At 40.6% G+C, this 21,467-nt stretch overlaps 2 protein-coding genes across 2 annotated transcripts in view; one reads left to right on the plus strand and one right to left on the minus strand.

Moving 5' to 3' along the window:
- Positions 1 to 496: 496 nt before the first annotated feature.
- On the plus strand, positions 497 to 1,495 carry LOC127409713 (G-protein coupled receptor 6-like). Its single transcript, XM_051644466.1, has one exon. The coding sequence runs from the start codon at positions 497 to 499 to the stop codon at positions 1,493 to 1,495; it is 999 nt and encodes a 332-aa protein (XP_051500426.1).
- A 10,898-nt stretch (positions 1,496 to 12,393) lies between these two features.
- Positions 12,394 to 21,467, minus strand: part of LOC127409660 (actin-binding protein WASF1-like) — an 89,110-nt gene continuing 80,036 nt past the window's right edge. The window contains exons 7-10 of the mRNA XM_051644385.1: positions 19,283 to 19,446; positions 17,375 to 17,545; positions 16,742 to 17,289; positions 12,394 to 14,570 (exon numbers count right to left, since the gene is read on the minus strand). Of these exons, the coding sequence (XP_051500345.1) occupies positions 14,413 to 14,570; positions 16,742 to 17,289; positions 17,375 to 17,545; positions 19,283 to 19,446 (1,041 nt within the window). The 3' untranslated portion in view covers positions 12,394 to 14,412. The remainder of the gene's footprint in view (positions 14,571 to 16,741; positions 17,290 to 17,374; positions 17,546 to 19,282; positions 19,447 to 21,467) is intronic.

The following is a 21,467-nucleotide window of genomic DNA, read 5'->3' on the forward strand; positions in this document are numbered from 1 at the left end:
GTTTGTTTGTTTGTTTATTTGTCTCTTCATGAAACCCCTTTTTTATGACTGAATCTGAAAAAAGAATTGCACTTCTTTATACGTTTTGACATCTTATTTTAAGTGTGATTTCCATCAAATGGACATTCATCAATCTCCCAGTTTTTTCCAGATATACCCTAAAACCAGAGTTTGCATTTAAGTTTAACCTTTAAATAAGGTTTTTGCACAAACAAAACACGTTATTTCATGTTGTGTATTGGGGGAAAGAGTAGTTCTCTGTTTCAGCACCACGGAGAGCTCCTTTAATCATTTTAAAGTATATCGAGATATATTTGTGTTTTTATCTCTCTGTTTTTTGATGGATTTACACAACTTAATGTAGTTATTTTAAACACGGACTCCTTAAACCATCATTTGTCCACATTGTTCAACCATTGAGTCTCATCGTTTTTTTCTGTGTGGTACTTTTTGTGATCGCATCTCATTCTTATCTCTCCAGGTTGCTCGCTGAGAGATGAACAAGAGTGGACCAGCCAATGAGAGCGGTGCGGGGGTGCCACTCTCCTCGTGGGTGGAGTCCGACACCTTTGAGGGCAACGAGAGCCTTACGCTCTCCTCAACAGCCCTGGAGTTCCACATGAACCCGTGGGACATCATGTTGTGCCTCTCCGGTACCGTTATCGCCTGTGAGAATGCCATCGTGGTGGCCATCATCTTCTACACGCCGACCTTGAGGAATCCCATGTTCATTTTGATCGGCAGCCTCGCAACTGCCGACCTTCTCGCTGGAATGGGATTAATTCTGAACTTCGTGTTCCAGTATTTGATCTCCTCTGAGACCATCAGCCTTATCACGGTCGGCTTCCTGGTGGCCTCCTTCACTGCCTCCATCAGCAGCCTACTCGCCATCACTGTTGACCGCTACCTGTCCCTCTACAATGCCTTGACGTACTTCTCTGAAAAGACGCTGCATTATGTGCACATGATGTTGGTGGGCACGTGGGGCGCGTCACTATGCTTGGGGTTGCTGCCCGTGTTGGGATGGAACTGCTTGGACGACGCAACCACCTGCAGCATCGTTAGGCCCCTAAAGCGCACCAACTTAACCATCCTCGCCACTTCTTTCTTCTTCATTTTCGCTTTAATGCTCAGTCTTTACTTCAAGATCTGTAAAATAGTGTGCCATCACGCACATCAGATCGCTCTCCAGCAACATTTTTTCACCACATCACACTACGTTGCCACTAAGAAGGGCATCTCCACGCTCGCAATCATCTTGGGTACCTTTGGGGCAAGTTGGTTTCCCTTTGCCATATACTGTTTGGTCGGGGAGCGCGAGTATCCTCCGGTATACACGTACGCAACGCTGCTCCCTGCCACCTACAACTCCATGATCAATCCTATTATTTATGCCTACCGGAACACAGAGATCCAACGCTCCATCTACATACTCTTCTGCGGCTGTTTTAAGACCAGCGGCTCGTATCGCTCCAGATCACCCAGTGAGGTGTAGACCTGTTCCTCTTGCTTTTTTACATGTCGCTTGTCCGTGTAAAAGTTTGAATCCGGCGCTCTAAGTGTCAGTTGCGCAATTGCACTTTATAAAGACTCTGGACCACGAACAGTGTCTCAAAAATGCTGTGAACAACACAAACTTGCGACACACGCAACAACCTGCATCAAGAATGTATATTTATATTATTTATACTGAAATGTTGCACTTTACTGTACAATTCTAGATGCCAAAGCAGTATTGCATATGCCTGCTGTTTGTGTTTGAAGAGTTACATGGGATGGGTTTTCTATTTTGTAAGGTTGTCCTTGACTGTACATTTTATACAAAACAAACACAAATAAAATTCTAAAGTACACATAAGCTGATTATTCATTGCTGTTAGTACAAAATTAATGTGTGTTTGCAAGCGTGAGATTATCTGTGCATGTGTGTGTGGATCAAATGTAATACTAGAAGAGCTGAAAGGAAATAAATAGTGTGCCAAACTATTCAAACAATCAAATACTGTGGCTATCAAGGCTCTGCCTACTTGATTAATGAGAATATTGTTCTGTAATGTCACATTGCAGATGCAGATTTTTCAAATCGGGCACATTTACACACTCAGAAATAACTGAAACTGACATCATACTGTACGTACTTTCATGAATGCATGACTTGCAGTGTCCCCCAAAAGTATTAGGCCTATTGGGTTTTACATGAAACAATGACTCTTGGATTACAGTTTACTCTATAATTATAGATAATTAGCAATGTAAGGTGTTTACTTACATTAATTAAATTACATTTTATGCAATACACAACCTAGTTCTGATAATGACTTAAATAGCCTGTATCCAGATTTGTACTTGAAGTCAGTTATTCATAAACATCACAACCCTGCAGGAAAATCCATCTTAAACTGGTATTCATTTTGGAACTTGGTGGTTTCTAGCTGGTAGACCATCTTAGTCCATCTGGTCATACCAGTTTAAAGTGGTCAAGCTGGGGTTTTTTTATTTTATTTTTTTATACATTTTAGCTGGTCGATCAGCTAATAACCAGCTTTGACCAGCTAATGACTAGCTTTGACCAGTTATTAACCTGCTTTGACCAGCTAATAACCAGCTTGGACCAGCTAATGACCAGTCTTGACCTGCTAACTAGCTTTGACCAGCTAATAACCAGCTTGGACCAGCTAATGAGCAGTTTTGACCTGCTAACTAGCTTTGACCAGCTAATAACCAGCTTTGACCAGCTAATGACTAGCTTTGACCAGTTATTAACCTGCTTTGACCAGCTAATAACCAGCTTGGACCAGCTAATGACCAGTTTTGACCTGCTAACTAGCTTTGACCAGGTAATAACCAGCTTGGACCAGCTAATGGCCAGTTTTGACCTGCTAACTAGCTTTGAGCAGCTAATAACCAGCTTTGACCAGCTAATGACTAGCTTTGACCAGTTATTAACCTGCTTTGACCAGCTAATAACCAGCTTGGACCAGCTAATGGCCAGTTTTGACCTGCTAACTAGCTTTGAGCAGCTAATAACCAGCTTTGACCAGCTAATGACTAGCTTTGACCAGTTATTAACCTGCTTTGACCAGGTAATAACCAGCTTGGACCAGCTAATGACCAGTTTTGACCTGCTAACTAGCTTTGGCCAGCTAATAACCAGATTTGACCATCTAATGACCAGCACTGACTAGCTAATAACCAGCTTTAACTACACTGCCTGGCCAAAAAAAGGTTGCTCTTTGGATTTAAATAAGCAGATACTTAAGAGCCCATGATTGGATCATTATTGCAGTAATTCATATGTTTCAGCTGGCAACAATTCTTTTAACTCTAACTGATGCAGTGTGTAGCTTCTCATTTCTTACACAACCATGTCGGAAGACGTATCCCGTGGTCGTGGAAAAGATGTTACTGTGTTTCAGAAGGGGCAAATTATTGGGATTGCTGAAATCACTGGAATTGGGTTAAGAACTGTCCAACGCATTATTAAAATCTGGAAGGATAGTGGTGAACCGTCAGCTTTGCGGAAGAAATGTGGTCAGAAAAAAATCTTGAATGATCGTGATTGGAGATCACTAAAACGCTTGGTGAAGTAACATTGTAAAAAATCGACAGTAGAACTCATGGCTGTGTTTAATAGTGAAAGTAAGAGCATTTCCACATGCACAATGAGATGAGAACTTACAGGATTGGGACTAAACAGCTGTGTAGACACAAGAAAGCCACTTGTTAGTGAGGCAAATCGGAAAAAAACTACTTCAATTTGCTAGGGAGCATAAAGATTGGACTGTGGAGCGATGGAAAAAGGGAATGTGGTCTGATGGGTCCAGATTTACCCTATTCCAAAGTGATGGGCGCGTCATGCATAGTGCCCACTGTACAAGCCTCTGGAGGCAGTGTTATGATCTAGGGTTGCTTCAGTTGGTCAGGTCAAGGCTCAGCAACGTAATGCGGCAATAAAATGAAGTCAGCTGATTATCTGAATGTACTGAATTGCCAGGTATCCCATCAATGGATTTTTTTCATCCCTGATGGTACGGGTATATTCCAGGACGACAATGCCAAGATTCATCGGGCTCAAATTGTGAACGAGTGGTTCAGGGAGCGTGAGGAATCATTTTCACACATGAACTGGCCACCACAGAGTCCTGACCTCAACCTCATTGAAAGTCTTTGGGATGTGCTGGAGAAGACTTTATGGAGCGGTTCAACTGTCCCGTCATCAATACAAGATCTCGGGCAAAAATGAGTGCAACTCTGGATGGAAATAAATGTTGTGATGTTGCACAAGGTTGTCCAGACAATGCCACGACAAAAGCATGCCGTAATTAAAGCTAAAGGTGGACCAACAAAATATAGTTTTTTGGCCAGGCAATGGATCAGCTAGAAACAATCTTCCATGTTCTACCAGTTCAAGCTGGTTTTTATAACAGGTAAAACACAAAATATCTTCTCTATTTGTGCTCGCTGCATCTGTTAGAACCTGTTGTTTGCAGTGATGAATGTGCTGTGGGTTTCAGTGCAGGAAAAGTCCAGCAGTCATGAATTTTGCACCTTTCGGCCTTGATAAACTCCAGAGGCACCAATTAATTTCCTGCTGTTCTGTGAGACTCTTTTCAATGAGCTATTAGAGATTTGATTTAGTTGAGATGACTTGATGTTTCTTGGCGCTCATTAATTAATTCAGTCAACAGTTATATCATCACTGAAGGCAGCTGGAGCAGGTAATGTCTATTAAACCCTCTCACCACCATTTACTCTTTTCTGACAGTCTGTTCTAAAAAAGTCTTCTGTCCAAATAATTGTGTTATTCTTCAGGATTTTTGAAGTTCCTTTTAGTTTGCTTTATTTTGCCCATTCGATTTTTCAAGTCATCTACAATATAACCTCACACCATCTTGAAGTTTCTGTAGATCTAATAGACTATATTCTTTATTTAATTTCTGACTATATACTAGATTTCTGTATCTGTCTCTGGAGACCCCATTCAAATGCCAAGCACAGAATCAAAATGATATAAAACATTATCAGGAAAAAATCAATATGAAACTGCACTCACTGGCCATTTAATTCTGGATTGTGAGCAGAATAATATGCAGGAAATTATGGGACTTGATTTTATCCATCAGGAATTGATTGGATGGTGTAAAGTGGGCATGTCATATCAGAATAGAGTCAAAGCTGAATGTAAACTGAAACACTGCCGGCACACACTTTTGAGGAGGCTATTTGAATGGGACGTGGTAACTAAAGGTTCACCCTCCAAAATATCAACACGTATACCAATGGTAACACTTCTTTTTCAAATCTATCATTATGTGCTATAACATTTATTATATTAACATAATCGTCTGTTTGTAGAACATTACACAAGATCAACTTCCAAAAAACACATTCTGCCATTCTGTCACTAAAATAGGTTTTGCTATCTCTTTTAGTTTTGAAACAGAACTTAAACCAAACCAGACACATTTATTTGTGCACAGTCAGAGTGTTTGGTTGTTATCTTGCCCTGTGTTTGAACAGACATTCATATGCCCACATGTTTATCGCCCTGCGTGGGCAGTGAAGGTGTCTGAAGGGTGGGGAAGCCCTGAAACTCGCTCTGCCTTCTTTTACAAACAGCTAATAGTCTAATGCTGTAATTTACTCGCTCTGAGACACATTAATAGTCCGTGTTGAATCACAGCACAATTCTGATGGAGCACATCGCTGTCGTTTGATGCCAGGAAATTGTAGGCGCACAAGGACGTGGCAGTACATCACAAGCCATGAGCTCTGAGCTCTCGTGGGAGTGGACGCTGTTTACCGTTTAGTTAATGAGTTCAATGACGTGCTGTCTTGCAGATTTCTCTGAGCTGAGGTTCAGAGCTTTATGTGATGAGCAAGTAAACGAGGTAAACTTATATTACCCGATCACCGACCATGAAGTGCAACACTACCGTTAGTTTAGCAGGTGTTCGACTGTCGACAGAGACGTCTCCAAGCAACCAAATTGCAAAGGATAAAAGAAGCTATACAAGGTGCACAATTATCATGAGACAGTCTAATATACCATATTTCACACACCTGTCTATACAAATGTTTGCTAAACAAGTTTTAATATCATGTAATGTAAAAACGTTGACTCATTGACGCTACTTCTACCTGAATGCCGACATGTTTGGGTGACATCTTGGAAAAATCGAGTTGAGGACTTGCACCTGAGTTTCCAAGTTGGAAGTCCAATTTTGAGTGGCCTTCTATTGCATAGTTGAATAGCATGCCTATAGATTTACTATAGTTTATGTTTTTAAGAAAGACTCTCTACATTAGCCTAACCACAGTAATAATGTGGAGCCATCCATGGTCTGATTATTGCTTCATTATTAATGCCACTGTTAAAAAAATGGTAGACCCAATGGTAAACTTTCATGAAGGCAAGTACAATTTAGAATGGTTAAAGGGGATACCATCTGGACTTCTATGGACAAATGGACAAATTATTGGAAGTTTTCCTCCTGTACTATCCTACTACTGTCCTTACTGGTCTTGTTGGCCTTCAGATATAAAGGTGACTTAAATCATTAGGCCTGCGTCCTGCTAAACTCATATCATTCTTGTTCAAATAAAATGTCCAAGAAATACATGCAGTTACAGTCTCCAGTTACCTTTATCAGTTTTTGTGGGGCAGGGGATTTTGGCTAGAGAAAACGCTGACTTTGGAATACCAATAGCCACAGTGGCCGGTGAGCCAAAAAATTAATGTCAAGCCTTGGACATTATGTAATAAAAATGGATTGCATAGATAACATCTTTGGGCACACTTTGCATGGAACAAGTCAAAGCAAAGTTTACTCACATAATGTGTATTAACAAATATTTATTGTACACATTTTCATATTCAAAATCAACAAGCTTTCGAGTTTTGCAACACTTTTTACCTTCCAATAGACGTCCAACAGGTGTGTTACACAGGTCTATTGTGAATGTCGTGAAAACAGTTTAGGTAAAATCAGAGTTGACATCATTAAATGCAGTGTAAACATAACTATGGCATATCACAGCTCAATTAAAGTGATGGTGACACTACAATCCACGACACCTCAGGACACACTGCAGCCAAATAAGGTAAATTTCCTTCAGAGTGTGCGCTCACGAGACACAACATTTTTAACATGTGGCTAATGTCAGATATTTTTTTGTCTCATAGCGTAAAATTTGCTGTGATTTGCACGACATTGCTGTAAGCACTATGGGGAGTGTCCTTCTTCACGACCTTGCTGAAACCCTTATACAATCATGGCAATCCTCTGATTGGCAATAATGTCTGAGCCCCACCCATTCAGGCATGCAGTTGGCCTATATAAGCCGGTGCTCAGTCACCATTTCTACAGAATTTTCTTCCTTCAAGACTGCGAACTGTGTCTTCGTCTTAGAACCCTCTCTGCTTTGCCGTCAAGACACACTTACAGCGGACGGAACTTCTCAGCAAGACGCGAACAGGACGACTTGTCGCCTGTGCTCAGTGCCTGCACCGAGAGACTTATCACTCCCCTGTGTGTTCCAGTGAAGTGTTCTCCACATCGCTGTCGAAGATGCTCTCTGTGAACGGGTTCTTCGCTTCAGACGCCTGTCATTGGTCAGTGTGGCGCTTCAGCAAAACTCCTACCTGCTTCCCACAGCACTCTGGCTGGAGTTACTTTATCCTTTATAGATACAGTGTATATATATATATATATATATATATATATATATATATATATATATATATACAATATTAACTAAAGTGCCGCTTGCATGATACATGTAGTCCCTATACGAATGGCACATCCCGCTGCCTGATGAGCATGAGAGCTGTGTTCACTGCCTGGCCCGCACCATGCACAAGTAGTTCTCATGGAGAAAGACTGCTCTCACTGTGAGTGTGATGTTGCGCTCTAGGATTGACCTCGTTCTGAGGGAAGATCCAGCCTCTCGTGCCCTCCCACCCATCTCTTCTGTATTAAGTCCTGAGGCACCACATGAGGAGGCACGGCAGGGCAGTTAGGTTGAGCTGGAAGAATTAGGGGAGGATCTCCTGGTGGTGCAAGCCTCCAGAACTTCCGATCTAACGTCCTCGCCTGATGAGCTCCTGCCTTCTGTTGGAGCACACAGCCTCATTACGTTTGGCGGCTCTGATGATGATGCTCTGTCAATCGCAGTTTACGGCAAGTGGTCCACGGAGGATGTTGCATCCTTCCTTCAGCAAGGGTGAAGAACGTGCATACACCACGGACAAGGAGCATCTTCATGTCCTCGCAAGGGCGGTTGAAGAGCTCGGTCTTGAGTGGTCCCTCCAGAAGAGCCAGAAAAGTCTCACCTGGATGAATGGTTTTAGCAAACCGGCCGTCGACAACAGACCATGGTCCGGAGGAGCGCACCGTTCTTCCCTGAGGTCCACGCGGAGCTCATAAATACATGGCATGCACCCACTCTTCGCTCATTTAGGTGAACGCAGATCACTTCTACCATAATACTGCCATGGGATGGAAATCCCGCCCCGCCCACCCCTCCAAGCCATGTCGACTGACGTCCGCACTGGCTGGAAGACTTTAATTAGCAGTGAGCCAAGCTGGTTCAGCACTCCACAGCAAGTTAGTGCTTCAGGTTTTTCAATCTAAGCTCCTCAAACAAATGGATGAGCAAGACCCCGATCCAGAGCTGTTCAGAGAGCTCCGCACTGCTACAGATTCGGCGCAATGAGCAAAAAAAGCTAACGCTTAGGCCATTGGCAAAGCGATGAGCAACCTGGTGGTTATAAACCGGTATATTTGGCAAACTCTTGTGGAGATGCGTGACACAGAGAAAGAAACCCTCCTCGACACCTTGACAATAGATCTGAAGGAAGCATACTTTCATGTACCAATTGCACCGCATCACAATGGTTTTTGAGATTCGCGTTCAAGGGAACTGCGTATCAATTCAAAGTCCTTCCTTTCGGTCTGTCTCTGGAACTCCCTATAGTGTCTTGTGTCTTGTTCCCTTCATCTCAGAGAACCGAGGTTACATAAGTAACCGGAGACGTTTTCCTCAAAATAAAAACTGAGCATTTTGTAAACGATCTCTAGTACTGCATACTTTGGAAAACAATGATGTTAGGTAACTGAAAACAGAGTTTTTTAATCAAAAACATATTAGTGTGGCCTGTTTTTGGCCAGATTAAGCTGCAATGTGGACCAGAATTTATGCCCATAGTCAAAAGACTGGCTATGTGAAAATGCTTGTGGCATTTAACATCTGTAATACAGATGTGAGGAGTACATGTCTACATTTAGTACTCCTCTCCCATGTCTTTAAGGTTTAATGTTAGGAAAACATAGCGTAACGCAGTGGTACACTGAGGAAACATCTTATTTTCTTCTACTTATCTTCAATTTTTACACTAAACAATCCTTCAGGAATGAACTATGTGTGGAGTTTACTATGATAAAATTGCTGTTTATGACAATTATGTGACAAGTAGGTGTCAGTTTATGGCTCTCCTCATTCAGTTGTATAGTACTTGATTTACTGTCATAACACTCTAAACGTTCATTGACGTGTGATGACACACATGATCCAAGTTGACCATTACCAGAGACTATTTAGCAGCAATGGGCCACTTCTATTAAAATAAATGGGAGAAACTGGAACGCCCAATGGATGTAGAAAGGAACTCCTGCCTTACAGGTAAACAAGCCAATCACCTTTAAATGCAGACATCGCCTCAGAGATCGCCTGTCAATCGACTCGAGAATGCGCATGAGCTATACAAGCCGGGAAAATTGTGTTTTTAGCGTAATCTCAGGTAAAGAAGCACAATTTGTGAAACCTGTGTCATCGGATTTTACTGCTGATTTGAATTATGTTCTTTGATCGTGATTTTGACCAACCGTTTTGGAGATCTCAGTTCTTTCCCCATTCAAGTAGATGGGAGCTGCACTTGTGTGCTGCTTGTATGCCGCTTGTTTACATAGAAAAATAGCTGCCCGGAAGCTTTCCATATATGGCACCAAGTAGACTGAATAGACTTTGCCATTGCGCTGTTTCCTATGGCGCCAGACAGATGCCTACTACGATTTATTGATCTCAATTAAAGTGACATCACCACTGATCTGGACTTCACAACCAGTTTAAGCTCTCTGAGAGGACAGTGTGAGAATCATCTGTCCACTACAGTGAAGATAGAGTATTTATTACCGCCTCAGGTTCCCCAAGGTCCCGGTTATGGTGCAATGCATTCAGGGCTGGTTAGTGATATATTTCAAGTTCATTATTTAGTAGTTGTGCTGTTCTTGCTTTGCCAACATTTTACCAGAATCTTAAGTTTGGTATTTTTGATGCATATGGAATGAGTTCAGATGTGTTTTGAAGGAGGGTTGTAATTGCTTGTGTTGATTATTGGGGGTTACCTCCCCCCATCCCCCCGGAATCTACGCTCCTGTCTGTAACTGATTGACCAGTGTCTGCGGTCTCTGTGGTGGATTTTGCATGCTTTTTGGTTGTTTTATTCATGTTCGGCCCACACAAACGTTGTGCATTTCTAAACAGGCTCGAGTCATCTTAGCAACACACCCACTGAACAACACATTCATAACATAAGCGTTATTATCATCACAACCAGCACCATCTTCACAACGTCATCAGCATTCCCTCTTCATTTTCTGCTTATTCAATATTATTTCAGAAATAACTAGAATTACTATAAAGTGCAGCTTCAATAATAGTTAGTTCACCCAAAAATGTATTTCAAAAATCCTGACACCTTATTGATCAAACTGATTAGGCTAATGTAGATCAAATGTAAAGTTCACAAATACACACCTGTACATGTGTTGCTGCAATGTCTAGTGCTAACTAAGCAGCTAATTCCAGTCCTAGTAAGTTGCCTATCAAGACATCAAATAAAGCTGTCTAGTTAGTAAAACTCCTTGTTTTAAGAGAGAAGTGTGTGAATGTTTGTGTTGATGATCTCAACAACCTCATGAGCTGGCAGCGAGTCTGTGTTGATCTGTTCTTTGCATTTCACTGCTTCAAAGTGCACGTGTTCTTTTATTGATGCTGCAGCGCCACCTACAGGCCATTTTATGATTTGCAATATTTAGAATTGTGTCTGTTGCGCTTCTCCGCTTTTACCAGCAGAGGTCTCAGTAGAGTTAAACTTTTATTTATTATTATTTTAATGTAAAATGCATGTAAAATACTGTGCAGTACGGAACCCCATAGAGGACAATTTCTGAAATAGTTTGCATTCCCTCGTAATACATTTGCAATGGTTTTACTTCAGTAACCATATTTTAATCATGATGTTCGTAGTGAAACCACAGTGATAATACAGGAAAAATATGGTAACAAAAATCATAATTTTGTGGGCATCATAGTTTTACTATGCAAATATGTTTAACTATGGTTTTACTATAGTAATATTGTGGTGACACTTTAAAATAAGGTTACATATGTTAACATGAACTATTTGAATAGGTTAATACTTTTACAGCAAATTTCTACATGATTTTTAAAATCAAAAGTTGTATATGTTAACATTAATGCACCATGAACTAACATAAACTAACAATGACATTTTTGTTTTTATTAACTGACAAAAAAGATGAATAAATACTGTAAAAGCTATTTTGTTTATTGTTAATTAATGATGCATTTACTAATGTTAACAAATGTAACCGTATAATAAAGTGCTACCAATATTGTAGCTGGAGTTACCATGTTTTTTGGGGGGTTTTTTCTATAGTAATTAATTTTATTTTTTTATTTACGTATTTATTTTTTGACGGAAACCATGGTTTTACTATAGTAATATTGTAGTCACTATGAAATGTAAGTTAAGTAAACATTTTCTTTTGTTTTTTTTTTTTTTTTTTTTTTTTTTGGAGTGGAAACACTGCTTTTAATACAGTGCACTGTATCTATATAGTAACAATGGTTTTACTATGGATTAATCTTGTGGTTACTATAGTTTTACTACAAATACCACCGTCAAATCAAAATAACCACAAAATGATGATTTTTATTACAATAGTTTTTGCATTCCTGTATCAGTACTATGGTTTTACTACTAAAATCAAGGTTAAAATAATACGTTTATTTGAGTAAAACCATGGTAAATTTATTGCGAGGAATTCATTGTTAGTTTATGTTCATAGTACGATAACTAATGTAAACATACCTTATTTTTATTTTTAGAAATCATGTTGAAATTTTCATTAAGCAAGATTAATATACTGTAAAAAGTATTATGGTTAGTTCATGTTAACTTACATGAAAAACGTTTTTTTTTTTTTTTTTTTTTTTTTTTTAATTAACCCTTAATTATGGATGACTTGGTCAACTTCCAAAGAGCTTTAAGCTTTTAAAGTAAATTAACATTCTACCAAACTGTCAGAACCTTCAACATTAGTTTTTATTAATTCAAGCAAACTGTTACATTAAACAGTTACATACATTACACGGTATACAGTATTTTAAATCATGTTTAATGTCTGTATCCCCTCCCCGTCTGGAACATAGAAACAGCTGGAGAAATGCAGGCAAAAGTAGTAACAGCACAATACATTCATCAACACATCAACATTTATACAAAACCCATAAGGCATAAGAAAGAAACAAACTCCTTTCAGTCCAAACACGAACAGACAAGACAATGAACTTGAAAACCGATGGCCCGTATCACTTTTTTCTCTTCTTTTGAACATACAAAGCAAGATTTTGTGCTTCCCAAAGCTCACTTTGAAGTTCGTCAAGGCCAGTTCTTATGTTTTGGCAAACAAAATAAATTGAGAAATGCAATAAATTACAATTTACTCTATATGCAGGACCTTTATGGTAAATGTCAGTATTTTAATACGCTTTTTGGATGGAACTCACGAAAACATGTCTAGGTCACTATGGTCAAAATATCAAAAGAAACAAAAAGTACATTTTGCATTTAAAATTAGGTGTATTTTTAGGACCATTAACATTATTTTCATGACAATTAAGCCGATTTCCTACAGCATAAAGGCAGTACAACAAATACTACTATACTGTTTAAATACTTTATTTATTTTATCAGTGTGGCAGGGCTAATTAGGCTGATTAAGCCTGAGAGGGATAAAGCCGACTGGAGACGGCAGTGCAAGAGAGAGAGAATTACAGGCAGCTGACCTGTATGTGTTTGTCTTTTTGTTTTAGTTAATCATTAAATATTCTTTATGTTGTTAAGCCGGTTCTCGCCTCCTCCTTTCCATTGAAAGTGTTACACTGGTGGCAAGGAGGAGGGATGCGCCGTAGTAGAGTCCTCGCCATTACCGTCCACGAGCAGCCGCGGCCAGCCGCCTGGGGACGGAGGAGCCCGGCCACCTGAGGGGAGGAGGGGCTCCTAACCAACCTCCTGGAGCGGTTAGGGCCGCTGCCAGGGGCGGAGGAGACCCCTACCAGCCGCTGAAATGCGGCGGGGTCTGAGACCGCCGACCGCAAATGGGGAGGGGTTCCTGGCCGACCGCCTGGAGCAGAAGGACCGCTGCCAGTGGCGGGGGAGACCCCTTCTGTCCGCCGGAACGCAGCAGGGCGTTCCGTCCGCCAGGGGCTGTAGGACCATCTCCGATCCACCCGGGGAGGTGCGGCTGTCATTCACTAGAGGGCGGAGGAGTGGCCGAGGACCAGGCTACGCCGTATCCCTCCTCCTTCCCGGGTTTCGGCACCAGTGTAACACAGCCGGTTCTCGAAAGGAGGAGGCGAGAACCGGCTTGATAATATTAATGATAGTTTAATGATAAACTTAACCCAAAAGACAAACACACACACAGGTGTCGGACAGCTGTCCATAACTCTCTCTCTGTCGCACTGAGAGAATCAGCCTTATTAGGGTATGCAGAATCATGACCCCGCCCCGCCCTCCGCCCTGCCACAATCATCATATTGATGAAATCGATTTAATTGTTTCTAAGCAAAATATAATTTCTTATTTTTTATTTTGGTGTACAATATTACCCAGGGATTTTCTTGACAGGTTTCGTGAGATTGAAATGGAAGAACAGTTTCGATGATATAAGCATCTATCACATTGTGATCCGCAGGTAAAGAGATGGTGATATGAACATTTGTTCCACTGCCTTTTGTGACTGGAAGGGGGCGCTGCTGTCTATTTAAAGAGGTCGCGCCAAACAGCACTTCACAACGATAAAAATAACCTATTGTGTTGTTCCTATTGAGAATGAACGACGGACAAATGTGAATAAAAGAAATACATGTGGTTAAAAAGCATTCTGGGAACATCAAATACAGACATCTGCAATGCTGATGTGTCCTGAATAAAACGACAACTGAGGGACACAAGTGTTCATGGGATAGTTGTTATCAGGAAGAAGGTTAACTGAGATTTCATATGCATCCTTCCCAAACTTTTCCCATGATATCCCCCTCTTATTCCATCCAGTCGACTTCATCAAACTCTGAGTCGTCCTCGGAGTCGCTGTACTCCACAGCGATGCGGCGCGACAAGATTGTGGCGACGTCATTACCTACGCGCTCGTGTTTGGCCTCCTGTTCCCTCTGTTCCTCGACTTTCCTCAACTGGATACCTGACAGACAAACACAGTGAGGTTAGTTAAGAATGCTAATGTTATTCTTTCTTTCTGATCAATACTACAGTCAAATGAAACGGCATTCACAACCCATTTTACATCGCGGTTTGACATCGCAGAAATTAAAAAAAAATCTAGTTTAACCTCCTGAGACCCTTGCGTGACTGCTGTGTGCAGTTTCCATTCCTTGCGCTCTACGGTCCATCTTGTTTCATGAGGAGCGTGGTGTCTGGATCCTGACTTCCTGTCTGGTTCGGTTTCGGTCTGTGTCGGGATCTGGACACTCGTGCTCCACGTCTGTTTGTTATTGACGTGGGTGCATCGCACTTATGTTATCTTGGCAGCATGCACACGTGTTAATAGTTTGTCTGGCTCTCGCGAACACTGGCATTGCGTTGCGCGCCCGGGTCGTGAGCTGTCTTCACGTTGTGCTGAGGTTTGGTCACTTCTAAGGTGTCGGGTGTGTGTGTGTGGCCGAACTCTCGCACAGGTGTCCTGTCTTGTTTTTGTCACCTGTTGCGTGCATCGCGTGCCGTTTGCCTCGCGATTTTCGCTCAGGTTTCGTTTAGTGTGAGAATGTGTGGCATCGCTTTGTTTGGTGTTGCTACACATTCTCTCATCTTGTTTGTTGGTTGCATGAGCGTATATTGCCTTATTGCCTTGGCAATGTGTGCTCATGCCAAACATGCCTTGTTAAAACGGTGTGTGTTTACAGTTATAGCACGGTTACGGACGTTGCCTACAATGTTGACATAAAATACAGCCTATTGCAACAGTACTTGCTAGGAGTAGAAATTATAAATATGGTGATCGATTACGGGTTTGGGCTTAAAATCACTGCTGTTTATCAAATCAATACATAAATGGATAAAGAATATTTGTTTGAGTTGAATAATTGTATTACGTGTGAAGAAAGCAGAGTGAGGGGGGGCCTGGGTAGCTCAGCGAGTATTGACGTTGACTACCACCCCTAGAGTCGCGAGTTCAAATCTAGGGCGTGCTGAGTGACTCCAGCCAGGTCTCCTAAGCAACCATATTGGTCCGGTTGCTAGGGAGGGTAGAGTCACATGGGGTAACCTCCTCGTGGTCGCTATAATGTAGTTCTCGCTCTCGGTGGGGTGCGTGGTGAGTTGTGCGTGGATGCCGCGGAGAATAGCGTGAAGCCTCCACACGCGCTATGTCTCTGCGGAAACGCGCTCAACAAGTCACGTGATAAGATGCACGGATTGACGCGGAGGCAACTGAGATTCATCCTCCGCCACCTGGATTGAGTCACTACGCCACCATGAGGACTTAGAGCGCATTGGGAATTGGGAATTCCAAATTGGGGAGAAAAAGGGAGAAAAAAGAAATAAATGATCGATATCTCTTATTCAATTTTCACTAGTTAAATGGTATTTCTTGATATCAGCAATGGAATTACTACTAGTGAAAATGCAAATTTTCAATATCAGTATTTAGGTTTGCACAAGTAAAATGTTCAGTCTTGATGTAAAAAATTATGCTATCATAACTCCCTATTCTTGATATTAAAATTGGATTTTGAACTAGTAAAAAATAATTCTGTAACTAAATTTTCACTCATAGAATTTCACAATGATCTGTCATTCATTCACGTATAAAACGCAGTTACAGATATCTATAATTAATTTAGTACTAGTTGGAATTGCAAATTCACATATCAGCAATGCACTTCTTACTAGTAAAAAAAGAAATTTTTAGTTTTTTTTTTTTACATTGTAACTAGTGAAAATGTCCTGATAACAACAACTGAATTAAAACTAGTAAAAATGCAAATATTTGTTATTTGGTATTTGGTTTTCACTAGTGGCAATGTTAATTTCAGATAATCAATAATCAATAAATTGAGTAATTAAAGAGTAAATTGATTAAAGTTTAAAGGCTCTCTAACTACGGTAGTTACGATAGTTATTCAAAGATGCAAATTATACAGTACGCTATCAATAATGGTTCACTTTTGCGATTTAAGACAATTGCATTCATATCTGAAGCGAACCGTACCAGAGTTCACATGAACTGTACCCCTGACCACCTTTGCGAAAAAACACTTCATCAATTGTAATTACTTTCGGCATCTGCATAATACTGCATAATATTGTCTGTTATGATTAACATAAATAGTTTCATTTATGCGAAAGAACGCCTACCTTTACGGATGGCCTCCAATAGAACGCTGCGAGCGTCGCTGATTGGCGGCATGTTGGAGGTATACCTCTTGACCTCGTGACCCGAGTGAGTGGGTGGCGATGAGAATGCTCCGGATGGGAAGGAAGGCATGATGGGTGGGCCTGAGGATGTGCAGGGGGAGGAGCTTCTGTTTCCTGGGAGTGGCAAGGGAGGAGGCGGGGGAGGCGGCGGCAAAACAGTTCCATCTGTGGGCGGAGCTTTGTCTTGCTGTATGCGGGCGGGGGAGGAGTGAAGGGGTGGAGCCACTGGAGGCGGAGCGGGGTGTAGGACACCGGGGGCAATCTGAAGGGGGGCAGGGGGAGGGGGGATGGCCGGGGGCTGCTGGGAAGGTAAGGGTGGGATCGGAGGCGGAGCCGTACTTCGCATTCTGAAACCTGATTGGTTGGCGGGGAGAGGAGGAGGGGGTGGGGGTAAAGGGGGAGGGGCAGGGGGCGGGGCAGTGGAGTTGAGGAAGACTGGCGTGCGGGCTGGAGACTGAGTGACGCTGTCGGAGAAACCTGAGCTGGAACTGAAAGAGAGACAAACAGAGAGAGATTAGTTCTGTTATAAAACCTAGTTAGCTGCCTATCTAGACAACATTTTAAGGCGTGTACCTGATAACTGAGGTTGGTTTGAAATCTGGCGGGTATGTTGGTGGTGGAGGCGGCGGTTCGTGCGGCCGGCCGTATGTTCTGTCTCCCGTGCGGTTCAACAGTTCGTTCATCTGAGAGTACGGCAGTGCGGCTAGGGAGAACGACCCATCGAGATGATCAATATACATTTGCCTACAGCAGAGAGAGAAAGAGAGACAGTTGAATAAAACCTCAGGTTATAAAGTGATAGAAGGTCACAGACTAGATTACATTTTATTTCATAGATTTTCATACTCCAGTAACACAAATGCTCTTTGAAAATTCTGGCAGATTGCATTGTGGGGGGAGGGAATCAATGGCTCTATGACAATGTGTGTTTCACCAAAACATCCTTCATGTCCCAGAGACTGATTTTTATTAAACATTGATTTTTTGAAGGTCTCATTAAAACTGAACTGGAACTTTTCACCAGGCCTTCATCATTTATTTTTTGGTACATTTCAAATGTCTTTTATGTCTAGATTTGACTGTTTTAGTCTTGTCCCAGACCCAGACTTTAACTAACGTGGTGGAAAAGGCCGATAACCGATATAATAAATGTAGTCTTTCCTTACTATAAAGGGCACAGACACTGAGGCTACAATAGTCCAAAATAAATAAAATAACAAAAGCAGTTAATTGTGCAAACAAAATCTCAATAATAACTAGAAAAATTGAAATTTGGTGCATTACGGGGGACTTCGGGACATTTTTGTCTTTTTCATTTCATTGTGTTAATGCCAACAGCATAAATGTTGCCAAAGGTGTGTATTTTGGGGGGAATGTTGATATTTCAACCTCTATAATACACTGTGTACACAAAATAGTTACACTCAGGACCTTCAGGACAAAAATGTCCCCATTGAAACCCATTAAAACTGCAATATTTGATCCCAGTGCCATTAAAGCATAAAATCATGAATTCTATGATATTATGCTTTCATTCCGGAGCCCTGGCTTCAAAATTTACATTTGTAATATTTTCCACCAGATGGCGCCATTTTTCTCATGTTTAGCCTATGGAGCAAATACAAGCTTTTCCCCTATTCTCTGTTTGCTGTATTATAGAGCACTGCAGGCCAACTGAATAAATGATGCGGATAAAATTGTGTGTGTGTAAAAAACAACAGTGGCATTATGTAAACAAATTGGCATTTAAAGGGTTAAAATCCTGAAAATGAATGAATATTTGGTAGTTTTGATCAGGACTGATGTTGGTTAAAAAAATGAACTCATTGAAAGTATTTAATATTATTTTGGCAGTTTTTTGACATGGACCTTTTTGTCCTCAAAGGACCTCTAAGTAACTTTTTTTTTATTGACGCACAAAAGTTAAACAAGTCCGAAATACACCTAGGACTTTTATTTTGAAATAACATAGACTTGGATAACTTATATGATGCTTTTTACAGCCTATATATTCACCAGATGAAGAGTTTATATGTATATGTTTCACCAGATGAGGTTTAATGATGAGGAATAATAAAAAAAATGAGGAAAAAAGAAACTATCGACATAGATTTTTGCCGATAACCGATAGTTCCAAAAAGCAACTATCGGTACTGATTAATTGGTAAAACCGATATATCGGTCTGCATCTAGTACATACACTGTTGCACATTGTTAGTAGACAAATTTAATAAACAAGTGTGAGAGTGTGACAAATGTTTTAACAGACTTTACTTTCTAGAAGGCCACAGAATTATTGTGCACAATAATTAAAAGTGTGCACAAATTACTACTATTATAAGCAATGGTGATGCTTTTCTTAGCAAAGTCCACAAAATACATTAAGAATTACATTACTATTATTTCCTCCCATATTTGAACATCTGAGGTCACGAGGTCATCCCCAAAACATAGCTAGGTCAGAAACACGTTTACACACACCTGGCGTCATGGTATGTTGCGGCGCCGTTAGTGTCTTGGTGTTTGTCGTTCATGTCCTCTTGGGCAAGCTCCGCCCCTAATGCCATCTTCTGCCACTCCTTCTTACGATCGTGTGGCGCCCGCGGGACTTTCTCCATCTCATGAGGACGGTCGATGTTCTTCAGCTGGACAGACAGCGGAGAGAGAGAGAGAGAGAGAGAGAGAGAGAGAGAGAGAGAGACAGTTAGTCCAAACTCCAATGCAGGTGAATCTAATGACATATTTAGTATCAACAGGTATGTCTCTATTTTGAAGCATAAGCACAGAGTTTAGTATCACACAGAAGCCAAATGAACAGATCTAAAAAGTGAGTGTGCAGATAAGAAAGTGGAAATATAAGTGTAAAGTCAGGGATGATTATTTGCCGAACGTCAGATGTTCATTGAGCATCTGTCCTACTGTTTATGTGTTACTAACAAACACACTCTTAAACTGTCATTACCCACAATAGTTTATTAATTGTGTGAAATCTGATACTGTTTATTGACAGACTTTTCCTTTCATTACAGGGTCTGTGATGGTCTGTAAAGGTTGAAGTTCTGGTTGCTGAAGGTGAGAAACTGAAATCAATGACACTGTCATTCATCACAGATCAGCCCTAAATCACACTAATTCAGAACGACAGAAAAGCGAGTGAGTTCAGGCCGTGTAAGCTTGACAGGTCAGACAGAAGGGAGAAAAACAAATCTTGCAACAGTAAGCCTAATAAGCACACATACATTACTGAAACGTCTGCGAACAAGTGCATCATCTGGAAAATATTTGTGAACAAACATCTAGGAATTAAAGGTGATGTACCTTTGAGTTATTGGAAATTAATGCACAATCAACAATGGGTAATAATGTATTTGACACAAAGCGGAGTGGCCGTTACATCGCAGTTGTCAATAATTCAACAATACGCTGTCAATTATTCCACTTAAACCACATGTACGTGTTTTCATCAATAACGCTTTGGTGTGCAAAGTTACCTTTGGGTCATTCCATGTCAACTCAACCAGAGGTCCCCAGCTCAAAATTTAGATTTTGATGAATATTTACTGAGTAATCCATTATTTTGTAGAGGGGGTATTAATGACAATTTTCACTTATGATTTTGGAGCAAAACTACAAATCAAATAAATAACCGTAGAAAGGTGACAGCATCATTATTTTATTTGTACTCAGAGATTGGTACATCTGTTACTAAAATCAGTTGACTTTAACAATCCTTGTTGCATTATATGCCAATGGTGACAGTCCAAAAATGGGAAAAAAGCACTTTTCGTGTTCTTTTTCCAAAGTTGGAGATATGGGGCTCTCAATGTGGCTCCATGTGCAAATAGTTTAATTTTACCCATTTTCAATGGTCGAAAACCAAATGTGGGTCACTTTGTATAAAGCAGATGCTTATTGTATTTAAAGAGGAATATCTGATGAACAAATAATGCTGAAACTAGAAATGTACCTTATTTATTCAACGACCATTTCAGTGTATTTTTGGCACGCAGACATTGTTAAAAACGGGTATGCTCTATGCAATTGTTTTTATAGAGGGAAACAAGATACATTTCTAGTTTCAACATTATTTGTACTTCAGATATTCCTCTTTAAATACAAAAAGTATCAGCTATATGCAAAGTGACCCACACACTGAAAATGTGTACAATTTAACAGTTTACTCATGAAGCCACATTGAGAGCCCCATATCTCTGGGACTGAACCATATAGAGCCTTAAAAATCAAGATACAAAAAGAAATGTTTGTCCTGAAGCAGAATGTAAAAGGATATTAAGATATCTTTAATACTTCTTGAGTTACAGGCACGCCAACTTTGGAAAAAGAACACGAAAAGTGCTTTTCCCCATTTTTGAACTGTCACCATTGGCATATAATGCAACAAGGATTGTTAAAGTCGACTGATTTTAGTAACAGATGTACCAATCTCTGAGTACAAATAAAATAATGATGCTGACACCTTTCTACAGTTATTTATTTGATTTGTAGTTTTGCTCCAAAATCATAAGTGAAAATTGCCATTTATACCCCCTCTACAAAATAATGGATTACTCAGTAAATATTCATCCACGGCATTTCATATTTTGGCTTTCATCTTCATTTACGTATTTCTTTCACCAGAAAAATTAATTTTGAGATGATAAAAATC

This window comes from Myxocyprinus asiaticus, chromosome 19 (genome assembly GCF_019703515.2).
Source record: "Myxocyprinus asiaticus isolate MX2 ecotype Aquarium Trade chromosome 19, UBuf_Myxa_2, whole genome shotgun sequence".
In the NCBI taxonomy this organism is placed as follows: domain Eukaryota; kingdom Metazoa; phylum Chordata; class Actinopteri; order Cypriniformes; family Catostomidae; genus Myxocyprinus; species Myxocyprinus asiaticus.